At 42.0% G+C, this 15,769-nt stretch overlaps 1 protein-coding gene across 7 annotated transcripts in view; it reads right to left on the bottom strand.

Moving 5' to 3' along the window:
• Positions 1 to 15,769, bottom strand: part of OSBPL1A (oxysterol binding protein like 1A) — a 246,851-nt gene that overhangs the window by 4,848 nt on the left and 226,234 nt on the right. For 6 of the 7 annotated variants that reach the window (XM_045456885.1, XM_045456886.1, XM_045456887.1 and 3 more), the window contains 6 exons: positions 14,741 to 14,923; positions 6,460 to 6,567; positions 5,476 to 5,565; positions 4,871 to 4,997; positions 2,204 to 2,320; positions 1,479 to 1,602 (listed from right to left, as the gene is read on the bottom strand). In XM_045456885.1, the coding sequence (XP_045312841.1) occupies positions 1,479 to 1,602; positions 2,204 to 2,320; positions 4,871 to 4,997; positions 5,476 to 5,565; positions 6,460 to 6,567; positions 14,741 to 14,923 (749 nt within the window). Of the gene's footprint in view, positions 1 to 1,478; positions 1,603 to 2,203; positions 2,321 to 4,870; positions 5,167 to 5,408; positions 5,566 to 6,459; positions 6,568 to 14,740; positions 14,924 to 15,769 lie in introns of those variants that run through there. The other variant, XR_006707209.1, reaches the window with a different exon arrangement.

The raw sequence follows: 15,769 nt of genomic DNA on the forward strand, positions 1-15,769 counted from the left end.
GGGCACAGTACTAAGCACAGTGACATTATGGACAAGCACCATCTACATGTATTCGCACAATCTCTGTTTTATTAGAAAACAAACATTATGTTAAAATTTTCACACACACCCAAGCTAGTGAGAGGCAGAGGGGTCACTCAAGGCCAAGTCGTCTCTTTCTACAGTCCAGTCCTGAACAGCCTCTGCATTTACCAAAAGAACCTGCTAATCTTGGGGCATCCAGGTGGCTCAGTCGGTTGAGTGTCCGACTTCGGCTCAGGCCATGATCTCACCATCCGTGAGTTCAAGCCCCACGTCAGGCTCTGTGCTGACAGGTCAGAGCCTTGAGCCTGCTTTGGATTCTGTGTCTCCCTCTCTCTCTGTCCTTCCCCCGCTCGCACTCTGTCTCTCTCTCAAATATAAATAAACATAAAAAAAAAAAAAAAGAACCTGCTTATTTAAAAAAAAAAATTTTTTTTTAACATTTATTTATTTTTGAGACAGAGAGAGACAGAGCATGAACAGGGGAGGGTCAGAGAAAGAGGGAGGCACAGAATCTGAAACAGGCTCCAGGCTCTGAGCTGTCAGCACAGAGCCCGACGCGGGGCTCGAACCCACGGACCGTGAGATCATGACCTGAGCCGAAGTCGGACGCCCAACCGACTGAGCCACCCAGGCGCCCCAAGAACCTGCTTATTCTTAAGGCCAAAATAATTATGTTCAAAAGCTTCAATGGAAAATTGGGTGGAAAAACTGAATCAATGTGAAATTTTCTTAATCCTTGGTGAGACCTCACAGAGCTTCAGATTCTATTCATAAGAAATTCAAACAATTTTCAAAAATCCTGTCTCACTGATCATTCAAGGACAGCATTGGGGCATGTGGTTAGAACAGGGCTTCTGAACCCTAGTGTCCCCGACACATCATCACACTGCCGGGGTGCTTGTGGGGTGTCCTGTGAGCTGCAGGACCTCTGGCAGCACCCCCAGCTTCTAGCCACTAGATGCCAGCAGCAGTTCCCCAGACGTGACAAACTCTCCGGACACTGACGCACGTCCTCCGGGGGCGGGGGGGGGATGCTTCCCTTTTGAGAACCACTGATTTAGAACAGATTTAACATCAGGTAAAAATGTGTAATTAACTGAGAACACGCTCTTCTTTGAGGCTCACGAGGTATTATTTGGGTTCTTAAACATAGAGTGAAATAATTAGAATATAGTTTAAAGTTGATAACGATGCTATTATTTTCTCAAATTCCCCTCTGACATTTAAGACATGCCTCTGGCCATATGTAGAATATTAAACCGTCAGGGAGGATCACTGAAATAATGAATCTAAGCTACTAAAGTCTACCTCAGATTTCCAAATTTTAAATGAAAGCTACTGAATTTATATTGAATTCAGACTAAAAATGCTCGTACCATCACAATGATGCTACTGATCACACGACCCCCTCCCCCACATCTATCTACACCATTTCACCACCAGACACTCGTTACCTATTTCTCCATTCTCCATGGCTCTGATGTCAGGCCGTAACCTGCAGTCTGTCTTAGGAATCACGCTCTCCATTTCCTTGTCTACTTCATTCAAAACCATTGCAAAGCTAGTAAAGTTATACATCTGAAAAGCAGCAAAAATGTTCAAATTAACATGTAGCAAGGCGTACTGCAACCCGAAAGCCCCTGAAGACAGAATGACTTGACAATGACTCCCTGAGTCTGCGGTAATGATGGCCCGCCTTCTTGACCACTTGTCTTCAGCATTTTCACTCAAGTCTGCCCCACCTGGGGTGTCTGTCCCAGAGAGATCCCCACGCAGGCTGCACACGATGAATATCCTCCATCACTGTCAACTTGAACTATAAGCCACATTGATGTTCTTTTTACTTCATTAAAATCATAACTCGCTGGATCTGGGGGCTTACTACTGAAGTATTTGTACCACCCTGTATTTGACGAGAGCCAGTCTTACTCCTGAGTTATCATTAAAGAAGCCCCTAAGAGTTCCACCCCGACACCTTCCCAGCCAGACCCCAGAAGGGACGGATGGCATGAACGCAGAGTCTCAGGTGACAAGGGAAACTGGCAGACAGAAGCCAGCAGAGGGACGGCTGAGGAGCACTGGGGCGACGGGCCGCACCCTTCTGTGGTCTGGCTGGGCTGGCCCTGCACGTGCCTGGAAGGCGCGTTCTCGGCACCGAACAGAAGCAGCTCCGTCTCACCTGGGCAGAGTTTGGAGGCCGTGGGGCTATTCGCCACAGGAGAACACTTCCAGGGATCACAAACACACTTTCAGAATCTGGCATTGGCATCTCGTCCGACTCCTCAGAAGTGCTCATCTAGAAGAGCCAACCGATGGACAAAATTAAAACGTTTTACAACAGTACACTTACAAATTGTAAAATAACCACGGTTTCCCCCATAGACTGAGCGGTGCGGGGGGTGGGGGGACAGGGGAGCCGGGACTCTCTCCAGCAGTGCAGGGAGTCCACAAACACTTGCTGACCAGGGGCCAGGAGGCCCTGAGCTTTGTGTGTGCTGTGCCAGCTAGTGTTATGTGCGCTAAGGTAGCACTACTCTCATCAGCACTCTTTATTATAGGGTCTTATTCTTCCTAAATCTTTTAATTTATTTTTTTTTTTTTAAAGAAAAGTAACTTGCTGGAATATTTACTGGAGCATTATGAGAATAAGAAAAGGTTAAATTCTTGGGGCAGTTAACTAAAATGGATCAAAGACACAAAACCAGTAGGGATCCTAAAAGCATTCAATAAAAAGAGAATTTAAACGGACGTTAGGCTAATGAGGAAACGAACGATTCCTCTGGCTATCCCGCACGGGCAGACCGTGCCAGAAGCTCTCGAGGTGCTGATCCTTCCGTAATAAACCTATAAGGACACAGGAGCTCCACAGCTCTGTAGGTACACGGACTTCACGCCTTTGGAAGGTTAGGTAATACCCTCAGTGTCACACAGTCACCGAGATACTTCAGCGAACATACGGCTTACAAAATAGCAGCAGGGAGGCGACAGCACCGATGATGACAAACTTGCCCTGGCACCTGAATGCGCTCAGGTACATGGGCCTGCAGCAGCTCCGTGCACACAGGAAGGGGAAGTGGACAAGGCACGAGTGGGTGAGAGTAATCTCTCTCTCCAAGGGCACTGATCTACAAAGACTGGCAGGATTCACGGGACATGAGGGACATCTTCTGGGATGCTGCCAATGTCCGTGGTCCTCTGCCCCAACTCCGTAAAGGAGGGTGGATGCCACGTACGTTGGCAAGTGCGTGTCTTTGCCAAGTGGCCTCGTACTGGCCCGAGTGGCCACCAGGGCTCCCGGTGTCCTGGAGCATTTCCTTCTCTGGCCCCCTCGGTCCTGTAACAGCTGCGGAGAAGCGTCAGCACATCTCCCAGAAGGAAGGAAAGGCAGGCGGGACGGACATGGGGTGTGAGGAGGAGAGCAGAACAGTGCCCGGAGATGCAGGGAGATAGAAAGAGAAGAATCAAAGCCACAGCAGAGCGGCATGCCGGGACATTTTAATAAAACTCCTTCTGCCTCAGGATCATGGTTAACTTAATTACAAAGAAACTCACTAAAAACTACACCTATTTTTGAGGAGGATTGGGGCTTCTGAACTTTCACAAGCACGAGGTTCCCGCGAGGGGAGCCAGGGAGCCTGCCTGCTTGCTGGTGCTCGGCCCCTGGCACGCCCCCATGCTCTGAGCAGAGGGACCTTGGTATTTAGTGGTCTTGACTATGAGCAGGTATTACTCCGAGCCCTTTCCAGCAGTCGTCAACTCACCTGACAAAGCAGGTACCAGTAGTATCCCCGTTTCACACATGAAGGCCAGGGAGAAGGCACGAAACCTGACTCTACCCACTCCTAGGTGCTGGGGAGGGTTTCTACCCAGAGCTTGTGCTCTTAACTACCCCGCCAGCTCCCAGAAAGCAACCAGTCCTCAAATATCTCCTGTTGGAACACATGCACTCTTTCATTAGCCCTCTGCTCCTCTGCCTGAAGGAAAGGAACAGGAGCGCGCCGAACACGAGAGTCTCCTTGGGCCCCGGGACAAGCAGCTGTGTGCCCTCCATGTGGGAAATGAACAGTCTCGTGAGGAAGAAAGGTGAGTGGGGAATGACTCCCTTAACTGCACTGGTCTTAACTTCAGTGGTTTAGACACGAGAGAGAGAGAGAAAGAGAGAGAGAGAGAGAGAGCGCGCGCGCGCGCACGCAAGAGCAAGAGCAACAAAACTGCTAACAGGCAGGAAAACGTAGGAAATAATTTTGGAGGAAATTTTAAACATTCAAGTGATCTCAACTTCCTCTTTAGAAAAAATTTTTATGTTTATTTTTTGAGAGAGTGAGAGAGCAAGCGCACTCAAGCAACGGAGGGGCAAGGAGCCCAACGCGGGGCTCGAACACACAGACTGTGAGCTCATGACCTGAGCCGAAACCAAGAGTCGACGTTTGACCGACTGAGCCACCCAGGCGCCCCTGATCTCAACTTCTAACGCACATCAACAGAAAGAAGGAAAGGAACATCTGTCCCAAGATGAACTCCCACTTTCCAAAGCTACGTGAATTCGAGTAATCAACGCCTCACGCATAACCTCACACAGACACAAGAGTAGCACGCGGCTGTACTCCATGAAGCTTATGCCCACAGTTGCTACTGGGGCAGGTTATCTGTTCATTCAAAAGATTCAAGGATGTCTGTCAACTCTACCTCAATTAAACAAAGAAGATCCGAGGAGAAAAATTACACGCGTTAGCAACCAGAAAAAAAAAAGAGCACACTGTGACCCAGTAACGGGCCGCCTCCAGAACGATTAGTGCAAATTCAAAAGCCCAGGGATTCCTCCGGTACCACCTTACAGCATGTTCACCTGTTTGCTGTTTTTCTTCTCTTCAGTATTTTTCTTGTCGTTTTTTTTGTAAGCATCAAAAGTGGCGGGGTCCACACTGTACAAGCACTCGGTCCACTTCCCATAGAGGGCACAGAGCCTCTTCTTGCTGTTGAGAGACATTGATATTCAGCCAACAATTAAAGCCGCCTTTTGCTGTAACTGAATCTTATCATGAAAATGATTATAAATCAGATTCTTTAAAGAAACAGACCTTTCCTTGTAGAAGAAAAAATTTTCAACTCACTGAAATGTTTGTTTCCTAGGTTATGGCAGATTTTTTTTTTTTTTAATTTTTTTTTTTTCAACGTTTATTTATTTTTGGGACAGAGAGAGACAGAGCATGAACGGGGGAGGGGCAGAGAGAGAGGGAGACACAGAATCGGAAACAGGCTCCAGGCTCTGAGCCATCAGCCCAGAGCCTGACGCGGGGCTCGAACTCACGGACCGCGAGATCGTGACCTGGCTGAAGTCGGACGCTTAACCGACTGCGCCACCCAGGCGCCCCGTTATGGCAGATTTTAATACTGACATTTTATTTAGCAAATGACACCTATACCACCCAACACCTAAAATGGACACTTTACCTTTTATCTTGAATGTAGCCTTCGACTTTATGTAATTCCTTACCAAAAAGGCCACATGGCTTAAAATTCAACACACATTTGTCCCCAGTCCTGTGAAGAAGATATTAAGCTCAGATGACCATTTACCACAGAAGCAGCAGTAGAGAATAATGAGGAAGGTGACCTTTCTAAAGCAGTTGCTGTTTACTGATTTTCTAACACATGTCAGGCTCCACACAGTGGTTGTTACGACTAATCCTCAATTAGTACTGGACCCACCATTAAGAAAGGTGAGCAGGGTTCATAAAGAACAAGAGACGTGCTGCTATGGAGTCAATGTCTGTGTCTCCCCAAATGCACATGTCAAAGCCCTAACTCCCAAAGTGATGGTCTCTGGAGGTTAATTCAGTCATGAGGGTGGAGTCCTCACGAATGAAATTAGTGCCCTTTTAAAAGACACGAGACATGAGCTGTGTCCACTATGTCAGGATACGAGGAGATGGCCCCTGCAAACCAGGGAGAAAGCCTGCACCAGACATCAAAGCTGTCAGCATCCTGATCTTGGACTTCTTAGCCTCCAGAACTGTGAGAAATAAATTTCTACTGTTTAAGCCAGCTGGTTTGCGTGGCAGTCTGTTAGAGCAGCCTGAGCTGAGTAAGATACTTGCCTAAGGTCACAAAGTAGGCTTTGAACCCAGCTCTTTTTAACTTTCCTGTTCCCCCCACCCCACCTCCTCTGCAAATAATGCAAACTAAGCACTATAAGCAAAATGAACTGAGGATGAAATTACAATTTCATCTATAAAAGCTCAGAGTTCACCCAGTCGTCCCTGGTCAGAAACTTGCATTCATTAAATGGATGGGCTTCTATTTACCCAAGGGTCGAACTGCCTGGTTCTTAAATTATCATCAGGCTCTACTAGAACTTTTGAAAAAAACAAAGACCCCCACCAGAACGGGGTGATGACAGCTGAACGGATACATAAGCCCCCTAAAGCGTCTTACTTGTGGTTTGTGATTTCCACATTGCCGTACTGCTCAATCCAGAGTTTACCCACGATGATGTTATGTACGCAGCAGGTAGGATTTGTCCATGTGTATGCTTCACTGTGTCTAAAAAACAAAAAACCCAAAGCCCAGAAAAATAAATGAGAAGTGTTACTTTGTTTAAAAAGTCTCAAAAGTGTGACTCAGGATAACAAATCAGACAGCTGGAGATAACTAAGCTCTAAGACTTTGAAACCTCTATTGATGTAAACTCACAATAAAATGGGTTATTGTCTAACTACTCTTGTTGTTTCTTACAAGGATATAGAAGCTTAAGAGAAAAACCTAAACTTTCACCGAACTCCAAATAAACTATGTATATACCAGTGTATCTTGTTTTATTGTACTTGGCAGATACTGCGGCTTTTTTTTTTTTTTTTTTTCTTCTTCAAATTGAAGGTTTGTGGCACCGGGCATTGAGCAAGTCTATTGGCATAATTTTTACAATAGCATTTGCTCACTTCATGTCTCTGGGTCACATTTTGGCAATTCTTACGGTATTTCAAAGTTTTTCATTTATTGCTATATATGTTATGGTAATCTGTGATTATGACTCACTGAAAGCTCAAACAGCTAGCATTTTTAGCAGTAAGATATTAAGATGTATTTGGATTTTTTTTGTTTTTTTAGATATAATGCTATTGTGCACTTAATAAGACTACAATATAGACCTCACATAAGTTCCAAATGCACTGGGAAACCAGAAAATTCATCCAACTTGCTTTACTGCAGTAGTCTGGAATCAGGCCTTCAATACCTCCTATGTATGCCTGTCCTCATCTTAGGCATTCAAAAGTTTGGTGAGAACATTAAAAAAAAAAAATGGAGTCGGAAAATAAAAATGAAGGTCTATTTACGACTAACCAGAAGAGTACCTTCCAGCTCACCAAAGAGAAAAACTTATGTCAATAAGCACCAATCTTACCCATCCTTTCCTTTTGAAAACATTTGTTTCACATCTTCATACATTTGTGTTTTTTACATGTATTTTTCATTTACAAACAGCAAAATTCACTTTTGCTGGCATATTATTCTAGGAGTTTTAATGCATGGATAGACCTTTGTAACCACCACAATCAGAACACAGATCAGTCACAGCCTCCCAAATTCACTCATGCCCCTGGTACAGTCAAGGTCTCCCCTCTACCTAATTCCTGAATCCCTAATTCATCCCTCATCCTTATACAGTGCATCTGTTCTCCACTGTCTTTCCCCAAATGCCATATACAGGACATGATATATTATGCAACTTCTTGGGATTCATTTGTTAGGATGCATTTGAAATCCCATGTATCAATAATTTGTTATTTCTGAGTAGTATTCCACTGTATGGATGTGCCACATTTAACCATTCACTCACTGAAAGACTTTGGGTTGCTTTCAGTTTTGAGCTATTATTGTTATTTTTTAAATTTATTTTAAAAAGTTTAATTCCAGTGTGGTTAACATGCAGTGTTATGTTAGTTTCAGGTGTACAGTATAGTGATTCAACACTTCCATATATTCCTCAGTGCTCATCGTAAGTGTACTCTTAATCCCCTTCCCCTGTTTCCCCCATGCTCCCACCCCCCCACCCCTCTGGTAACCATCAGTTTGTACTCTATGGTTAAGAGTCTGATTGTTTGGTTTCTTTTCTTCCTTTGTTTTTTAAATTCCATATATGAGTGAAATAATATGGTAGCTGTCTTCCTCTGACTGGCTTATTTTGCTTCGTATTATACTCTCCAGATGCATCCATGTCATTGCAATTGGCAAAATTTCATTCTTTTTTTATGGCTGCATAACATTAATTTGGACACATCTCTTCATCTATTTGTCTGATGGATACTTGAGCTGCTTCCATAATCTGGCTATTGTGCAGAATGCTACAATAAACACGGGGTACATATACCCCTTTCAATTCGTGTGTTTGTATTCTGGTAAATATCCAGTGGTGCAATTACTGGATGGTATGGTAGTTGTGTTTTTAATTTTTTGAGGAACGTCCAGTTTTTCATGGTTATTAATACTGTTGTTATAAACATTTGTGCGCAGGTTTTTGTGACAACATAAATTTTCATCCTCTAGATAAATACATAGGAGGGGACTGCTAAGTTGTACGGTAAACCTATCGTTAACTTTATAAAAAACTGCCACACTGCTCTCCAGGGTGACTACCGCTTTATATTCCCACCAACAATACTTCGTTATACTAAATCCTTGTTAGGAGCTGGTATTATCTGTTTAAAAAATTTTTATTTTAGCCATTCTAATAGATGTATAGTGGTATCTCGCTGTGATTATAACTTTGTATTTCTCTAATGACTAAGGCAATTGAGATCTTCTCATGTGTTTGCCACTTATGTATATCTTTTGGTGAGGTATCTGTTCATGTTGTTTGCCCAATTTCTTACGGAGTTGCTCTATTTATTGTCTTAGTGCTGAATTTTGAGAATTCTTTATATATCCTGGATACAGGTCCTTTGTTGGATATATGATTTGCAAATGTTTACCCGTCTACAGCTTCTCTTCTTCATTTTCTGAAGTGCGTCTTTCACGAAGCAAAAGTTTTTCATTTTGATAAAAATCTAATTTATCAATTTTGCCTTTTCTAGATTGTGCTTTGGTATGTATCTGTAAGAGGTCACTGCCTAATCCAAAGCCATAAAGATTTTCTGTTTTCTTCCAAAAGCTTTACAGTTGTACATTTTAATCTATGATTTTGAGTTCATTTTTGGATAAGGTGGGAGATAGGAATTGAGATTCATTTTTTTTTAAATGTTTATTTTTGACAGAGAGAGAGAGAGAGAGAGAGAGAGAGAGACAGAGCATGAGTGGGGGAGGGGCAGAGAGAGGGAAACACAGAATCTGAAGCAGGCTCCAAGCTCTGAGCTGTCAGCACAGAGCCCGACGCGGGGCTCGAACTCACGGACCGCGAGATCGTGACCTGGCTGAAGTTGGACGCTTAACCGACTGCGCCACCCAGGCACCCCGATTCATTTTTTTTTTAAATGTTTATTTTTGACAGAGAGAGAGAGAGAGAGACAGAGCATGAGTGGGGGAGGGGCAGAGAGAGGGAAACACAGAATCTGAAGCAGGCTCCAAGCTCTGAGCTGTCAGCACAGAGCCGGACGTGGGGCTCGAACTCAGACCGCGAGATCATGACCCGAGCCGAAGTCGGACGCTCAACCGACTGAGCCACGCAGGCGCCCCGAGATTCATTTTTTAAATACGCATGTCAAATTGTTTCTACACTGTTTGCAGAAAGGACTACCCTTCACTGAACTGTGTTTGCACCTTTGTTACAAATCAACTGACCATACTTCTATAAGTCAATTTCTCAACTGACCTGTTCCAATGATGTACATCTCTACCCTCTTGCCAATACCACGGTTTCTTGATCTCTTGATTTTCAGAGTTAAGTCTTAAAATTGGGAAATGGGAGGCCATCGATTGTTCTTCCTTTTCAAAATTGTTTTGACTATTCTTTTTTTATTTGCCTTTCCATACAAATTTTGGTCAACTTCTCTATACCAAAAAAATCATCCTGGGACTTATTATTTGGATTGTTAATATTGTTAATTGGTCAATTAGGGGAGAATGGACATCTTAACTATATCAAGGCTTCCAAATATATTGAAACAGTCTGTCTTCCGTTACCCAAATATCCTTTGTTTTCATCAATACTGTGTAGTGTTCATACAGACCCTGGACATACTTTATCAGCTTCATTCCATTCAGCCTATCTCAGTTTTTGTATTTGTCACTATAACTTTCAGTATTAAAATTTCCAGACATACTTCTATTTCTTTGCTAAAATATCTTCCTATTCATTTTTAGCATGTTCATGTTTATCTCATGGGGCACAGTTATGAAAGCTGCTCTAAAGTATTTGATACGAATTTCAATACCTGACTCACCTTGGGGCTAGAGCCTATTGTTTGTCTTTTCCATCATGAGTTACTGAGATTTTCCTGTTTCCTTATAGGTCGAATGATTTTGGAATTGTATTCTAGACATTTTAATAATAGGCGATTCTGGGCACCCTTAAAATGTTCCGGAGAATACTGATTTTTGTTTGTACTGTTAACATAATTTCAGGTCACAAGTCCCAACCCAGTTTCTGTTGCCTTTGATTGTGGTGTCAGTTTAATTTTGTAGCCTTTGTAGTGCTATTCAGATCTATTATTTCCCCTCAATAGCCAGTTGGGGACCTGGGCACTGATCCACATAGCAGTTCAGATCTAAAGGCCTTCGGTGTGCCACTTCGGGTCACTGCAATGCATAAGTATTAAGGATGAGCCTGGAACTCATACACTGCTTAATGGGATCCCTTTCTTGATCTCCCTCCTCCCTCCATACTTGTAGATACCAGAGGAGTCTTTCCTCTGGCCTTTGCCTAGCAAGCTGGGGTTTTAAAGCGTTCCTGCTCTGTCTTGCATTTCCCACAAGTGAGTCTTCCTCTGGGGCAAAGAGAAAAGAAAGAGAAAAAGTAACAGGGATTCTCCTCGCTCTGTTTAGCCTTTATCCAGTTCCTCTGGCCAAGGAGGACCTTTCCCGAGATTTAGGTACTTCTGTGGCTGCTGCTGCCACTCCAGGAATGTAGCTGTGGGACCTGGAGCTTGCTCTGGGGCAAGGCTGGGAGAGAAAACTAAAAAGGATTTTCCCTCCTTTCTACATCCTGCAAAGGCCTCTTTTTAGCTGTTCTAACCAGAAACAGATGGCATCTTCTGAAACTGTTTCTGTCTGCCTCCACTGTCTGGTTCTAAGGTCTGAGCTGCTCTGACTGTAAGCCAGGCGACAGTGGTTGGGTAGAGTGAATAAAACCAGGAACCTGCCATATTGGTCTTCAGGTTCTTATTTCTCTCCCCAGTCTGTGATTCTTTTTTTTTTTTTTTTTTTTTTTTTATTATTTAAAAAAAATTTTTTTTTTCAACGTTTATTTATTTTTGGGACAGAGAGAGACAGAGCATGAACGGGGAGGGGAAGAGAGAGAGGGAGGCACAGAATTGGAAACAGGCTCCAGGCTCTGAGCCATCAGCCCAGAGCCTGACGCGGGGCTCGAACTCACGGACCGCGAGATCGTGACCTGGCTGAAGTCGGACGCTTAACCGACTGTGCCACCCAGGCGCCCCCAGTCTGTGATTCTTTACTCTTCAGAGTCCTCAGATAGTTGCTTTATGTCTTCTGAGCAGTTAAAATCAGTAGAAAAGATAGACTATAGGGTGCTCATTCCATTTTAACTAAAAGAGGAACCACCTTTGAATTTAAATCTAACTTTTTTCTTTTAAAAATTTATTCAATTTCTTTAAGTGAAAAACAAAAATAGTTCACCCATTTCTTTCATCTCCTACTTTGTACCATTGGTAGCCACCAATTTGCTTTCTGTATGTATGAGCTTGTTTTTTTTTTTTAACGTTTATTTATTATTTTTGAGAGAGAGAGACGGAGGGAGGGAGGGAGGGAGGGAGAGGGAGAATGCAAGCATTTTCTGGGGAGAGGCAGAGAGAATCCCAAGCAGACTCTGTGAAGTGAGCACAGAGTGTGACTCAGGGCTTGATCTCACACGCTGTGAGATCATGACCCGAGCCAAAATCAAGAGTCAGACACTCAACTGACTGAGCTACCCAGGTACCCCAGAGCTTTTTTTTTTTGGTTATTGTAAATTTTTATTTACTTACTTATTTCCACATGTAACAGAGCTCATATGGTATTTGTCTTTGACTTATTTCACTTAGCATAATGCCCTCAAAGTCCATCCATGTTGTGCAAATGGCAAGATTTCATTTATTTTTATGGCTGATACTCCATTGTGTTGTATATGGTATATATACACACACATACACACCCCCCCCACACACACACATTTTCTTTATTAATCCATGGATGGACACTTCCATATAGGCACTTCATTTTCTTTGGTAAATATCCAGAAGGAGAATTGCTGGATAATGTGGTAGTTCTGTTTTTAATTTGAGGAAACTCCATACTATTTTCCAGAATGGCTGTACAAGTTTGTATTCACACCAACAGTGTACAAGGGTTCCCCTTTCCCCACATCTTCACCAACACTTGTTATTTTTAGTCTTTTTGACACTAGTCATTCTAATAGGTATGGAACAGTATCTCACTATGGTTTTGATTTGCATTTCCCTAATGATTAGTGGTGCAGAGCATTTTTTCATGTACCTGTTGGCCAACTCTGTGTGTTCTTTGGAAAAATATCTACTCAGGTCCGCTCTGCCCATTTTTAAATCAAATTGTTTGTTTTGCCATTGAGTTGTAGGAGTTCTTTATATATTTTGGATGTTAACCCCTTATCAGATATATATGATTTGCTAATACTTTCTTCCATTCTGTAGGTTGCTTTTTCATTTTGTTGATGGTTTCCTTTGCTGTGCAGAAGTTTTTTGTTTGATGTAGTCCCACTTTTTTTTTTTTTTTTGCTTTTTCTTTTGATGTTAGATTGAAAAAGTCTTCAGCAAGACTGATGTCAAGGACCTCATCACTTATGTTTTCTTCTAGGGAGTTTATAGACTTATATTCAAGTCTTTGATCCATTTTGAGTTAACTTGTGTAAGAAACTGTCCAGTTTCATTCTTCTGCATGTGGCTGTCCAGCTTTCCCAACATCATTTACTGAAGACACTGTCCTTTCCTCATTGTATATTCTTGCCTCCTTTTTCATAAACTGGCCATATATATAGGCACAGATTTATTTCTGGGCTGTTCTGTCCCATCCGTCTTATCTTTATGTTTTTATGCCAATACCACACTGTTTTAATTACCATAGCTTTGTAAAATAGTTTGAAATCAAGAAGTGTGATGCTTCCAGCTTTGTTCTTCTTTCTCAAGACTGCTTTGGCTCTTCTGGATCTTTTATGGTTCCATACCAATTCTAAAACTGTTTGTTCTAGGGGCGTCTGGGTGGCTCAGTTGGTTGAGAGTCCAACTTCAGCTCAGGTCATGATATGGTTTGTGGGTTCAAGCCCTGCATTGGGCTCTGTGCTGACAGCCTGGTGTCTAGAGCCTGCTTCAAATTCTGCATCTCCCTCTCTCTCTCTGCCCCTCCCCAGCTTGTGATCTCTTTCTCTCAAAAATAAATAAATATACACTTAGAAAAATTGTTCTGTTTCTGTGAAAAATGTCACTGGAATTTTGATAGGATTTACATGGAATCTGGTGGATTGCTTTGGGTAGTATGGATATATTAACAGTATTAATTCTTATAATATGTGAGCACGGAATTAAGAAAATAATCCCATTTATAACTAAATCAAAAAGAATAAAAGACCTAGGAATAAATTTAGCCAAGAAGTGAAAGACCTGTACATTGAAAACTACAAAACATTAATGAAAGAAATGGGAAGACACAAATAAATGGAAAGATATTCCACGCTAATCTTTTTTTTTTCTATTGCAAAAGAAGAGAACTTTCAAATTTACCTAATGTCTAAGATGGGCCACACAATTATTATTTCCATATTTCTCAAAGTGAATTTTTTTTTTGAACACTGATTTTTTTTTTTTTTTTTAATTTGAATTCAAGTTAGTTAACATACACTGTAGTCTTGGTTTCAGGAGTAGAACACAGTGATGCATCTCTTACACATGACACCCAGTGCTCATCCCAACAGGTGCCCTCCTTTATGCCTGTCACCCATTTAACCCATCCCCCCACCCGCCTCCCCTTCAGTAACCCTCAGTTTGTTCTCTGTATTTAAGAGTCTCTTATGGTTTGCCTCCCTCTGTGTTTTTATTGTATTTTTCCTTCCTTTCCCCTGTTTATCTCTTTTGTTCCTTAAATTCCACATATGAGTGAAATCATATGACACCTGTCTTTCTCTGACTTACTTCGCTTAGCGTAATACAGTCTAGTTCCATCCATGTTGTTGCAAATGGCAGCAACGCTGAGTAGTATTCCGTTGTATATATATTCCACATTTTCTTTATTCATTTTGAAAGATGGATAAAGAAAACATCACCATGATGTACAGAAAGCATCTTCCTTAAGAACTACCATGGAATAATTGATTCCATTCTATCTTAAAATAGATCCAAACATTAACTTAAACTTTTTATATATACCTATATTGAAAAACAACGGCTATTGCCCTGTTTCTCAATTCTTTTACAGAAAGTGGATAATTTACACTGTTTATAAGCTGTTTCTTTTTCTCCAACTTTAGAACAACACTGTCAGGTCTGTGGGTAAGTGTAGACAGACATGAAAAGAGTTTAATGGCTTGATTCCAACTCACTCAAGGAGCTCCAAAGTGATGGTTCCTTTGGGTTCTGCTTCTACACTCTTGCCCCAGAACTTCAGTTTGGGGTAGATCGAGCCATGAAAGATGAAATCGTTGTTTAATCCTTCAGCATGAAATGCACTAATGGGTGGGTGATGGCTGACCTGCTCCGAGATGAGTCTGAAACCAAGGTCATCTCTTGAGATTTAAAAAGAAAAAAAAAAAGCAACACTGTAATTAACTCTTATCATGTAACGTGTACATCACTGTCGTTTCAGTCAAAAGGCAATGTAAAAGTATTAAAGCAGCAGATTCTAGCTACTTGAAAATATTAAAGAACACACACATGAATTTGGGTGACCTGCATGAATTGCCAATATGAGCCATGTAAATTTAAACTTCTTCCACTGATACTAGGATAGAGGAATCTAATGTGTCCCCACCCTTCCAAACGTTTAGAAAATAAATGCTATTGGGGCGCCTGGGTGGCTCAGTTAGTTGAGCGTCCAATTTCAGCTCGGGGCATGATCATGTGGTTTGTGGATTCGAGCCCCACGTCGGGCTCTGTGCTGACAGCTCAGAGCCTGGTGCCCACTTCAGATCTGTGTCTCCCTCTCTCTCTGCCCCTCCCCCGGCTCAATCCTCTCTCTCAAAAACCAATGAACATTAACAAGAAATTAAATTAAAAAAAATAATAAATGGTATCCAAACTTGTACAAAAAGGGAAGATTCAGAAAAACTAAAGCCAAATGAATTCCTTAATTGTGAATCAAGAAACAGGCAAACAGAAGTGCATCTATAGATGTGTCATTGCCTTTATGCCAACAGTACACATTTATGTTACTATATTTGATATGGGTATTAAAAAAATTCCAATCACATGATCTATGTAAGGAGAAAAGAATAATCCCACATGATCAGTAATATTGAAATCCCTTAATTACTTTTTATAATGGTGCATTTTATGCATGTTTCCACATTTCTGACAGAGTCTCTAAAAGAGAAACAAACATCAAAATTGTTAACTTGCTCCAGGAATGCAAA

Source organism: Leopardus geoffroyi, chromosome D3 (genome assembly GCF_018350155.1).
Source record: "Leopardus geoffroyi isolate Oge1 chromosome D3, O.geoffroyi_Oge1_pat1.0, whole genome shotgun sequence".
Taxonomy (NCBI): domain Eukaryota; kingdom Metazoa; phylum Chordata; class Mammalia; order Carnivora; family Felidae; genus Leopardus; species Leopardus geoffroyi.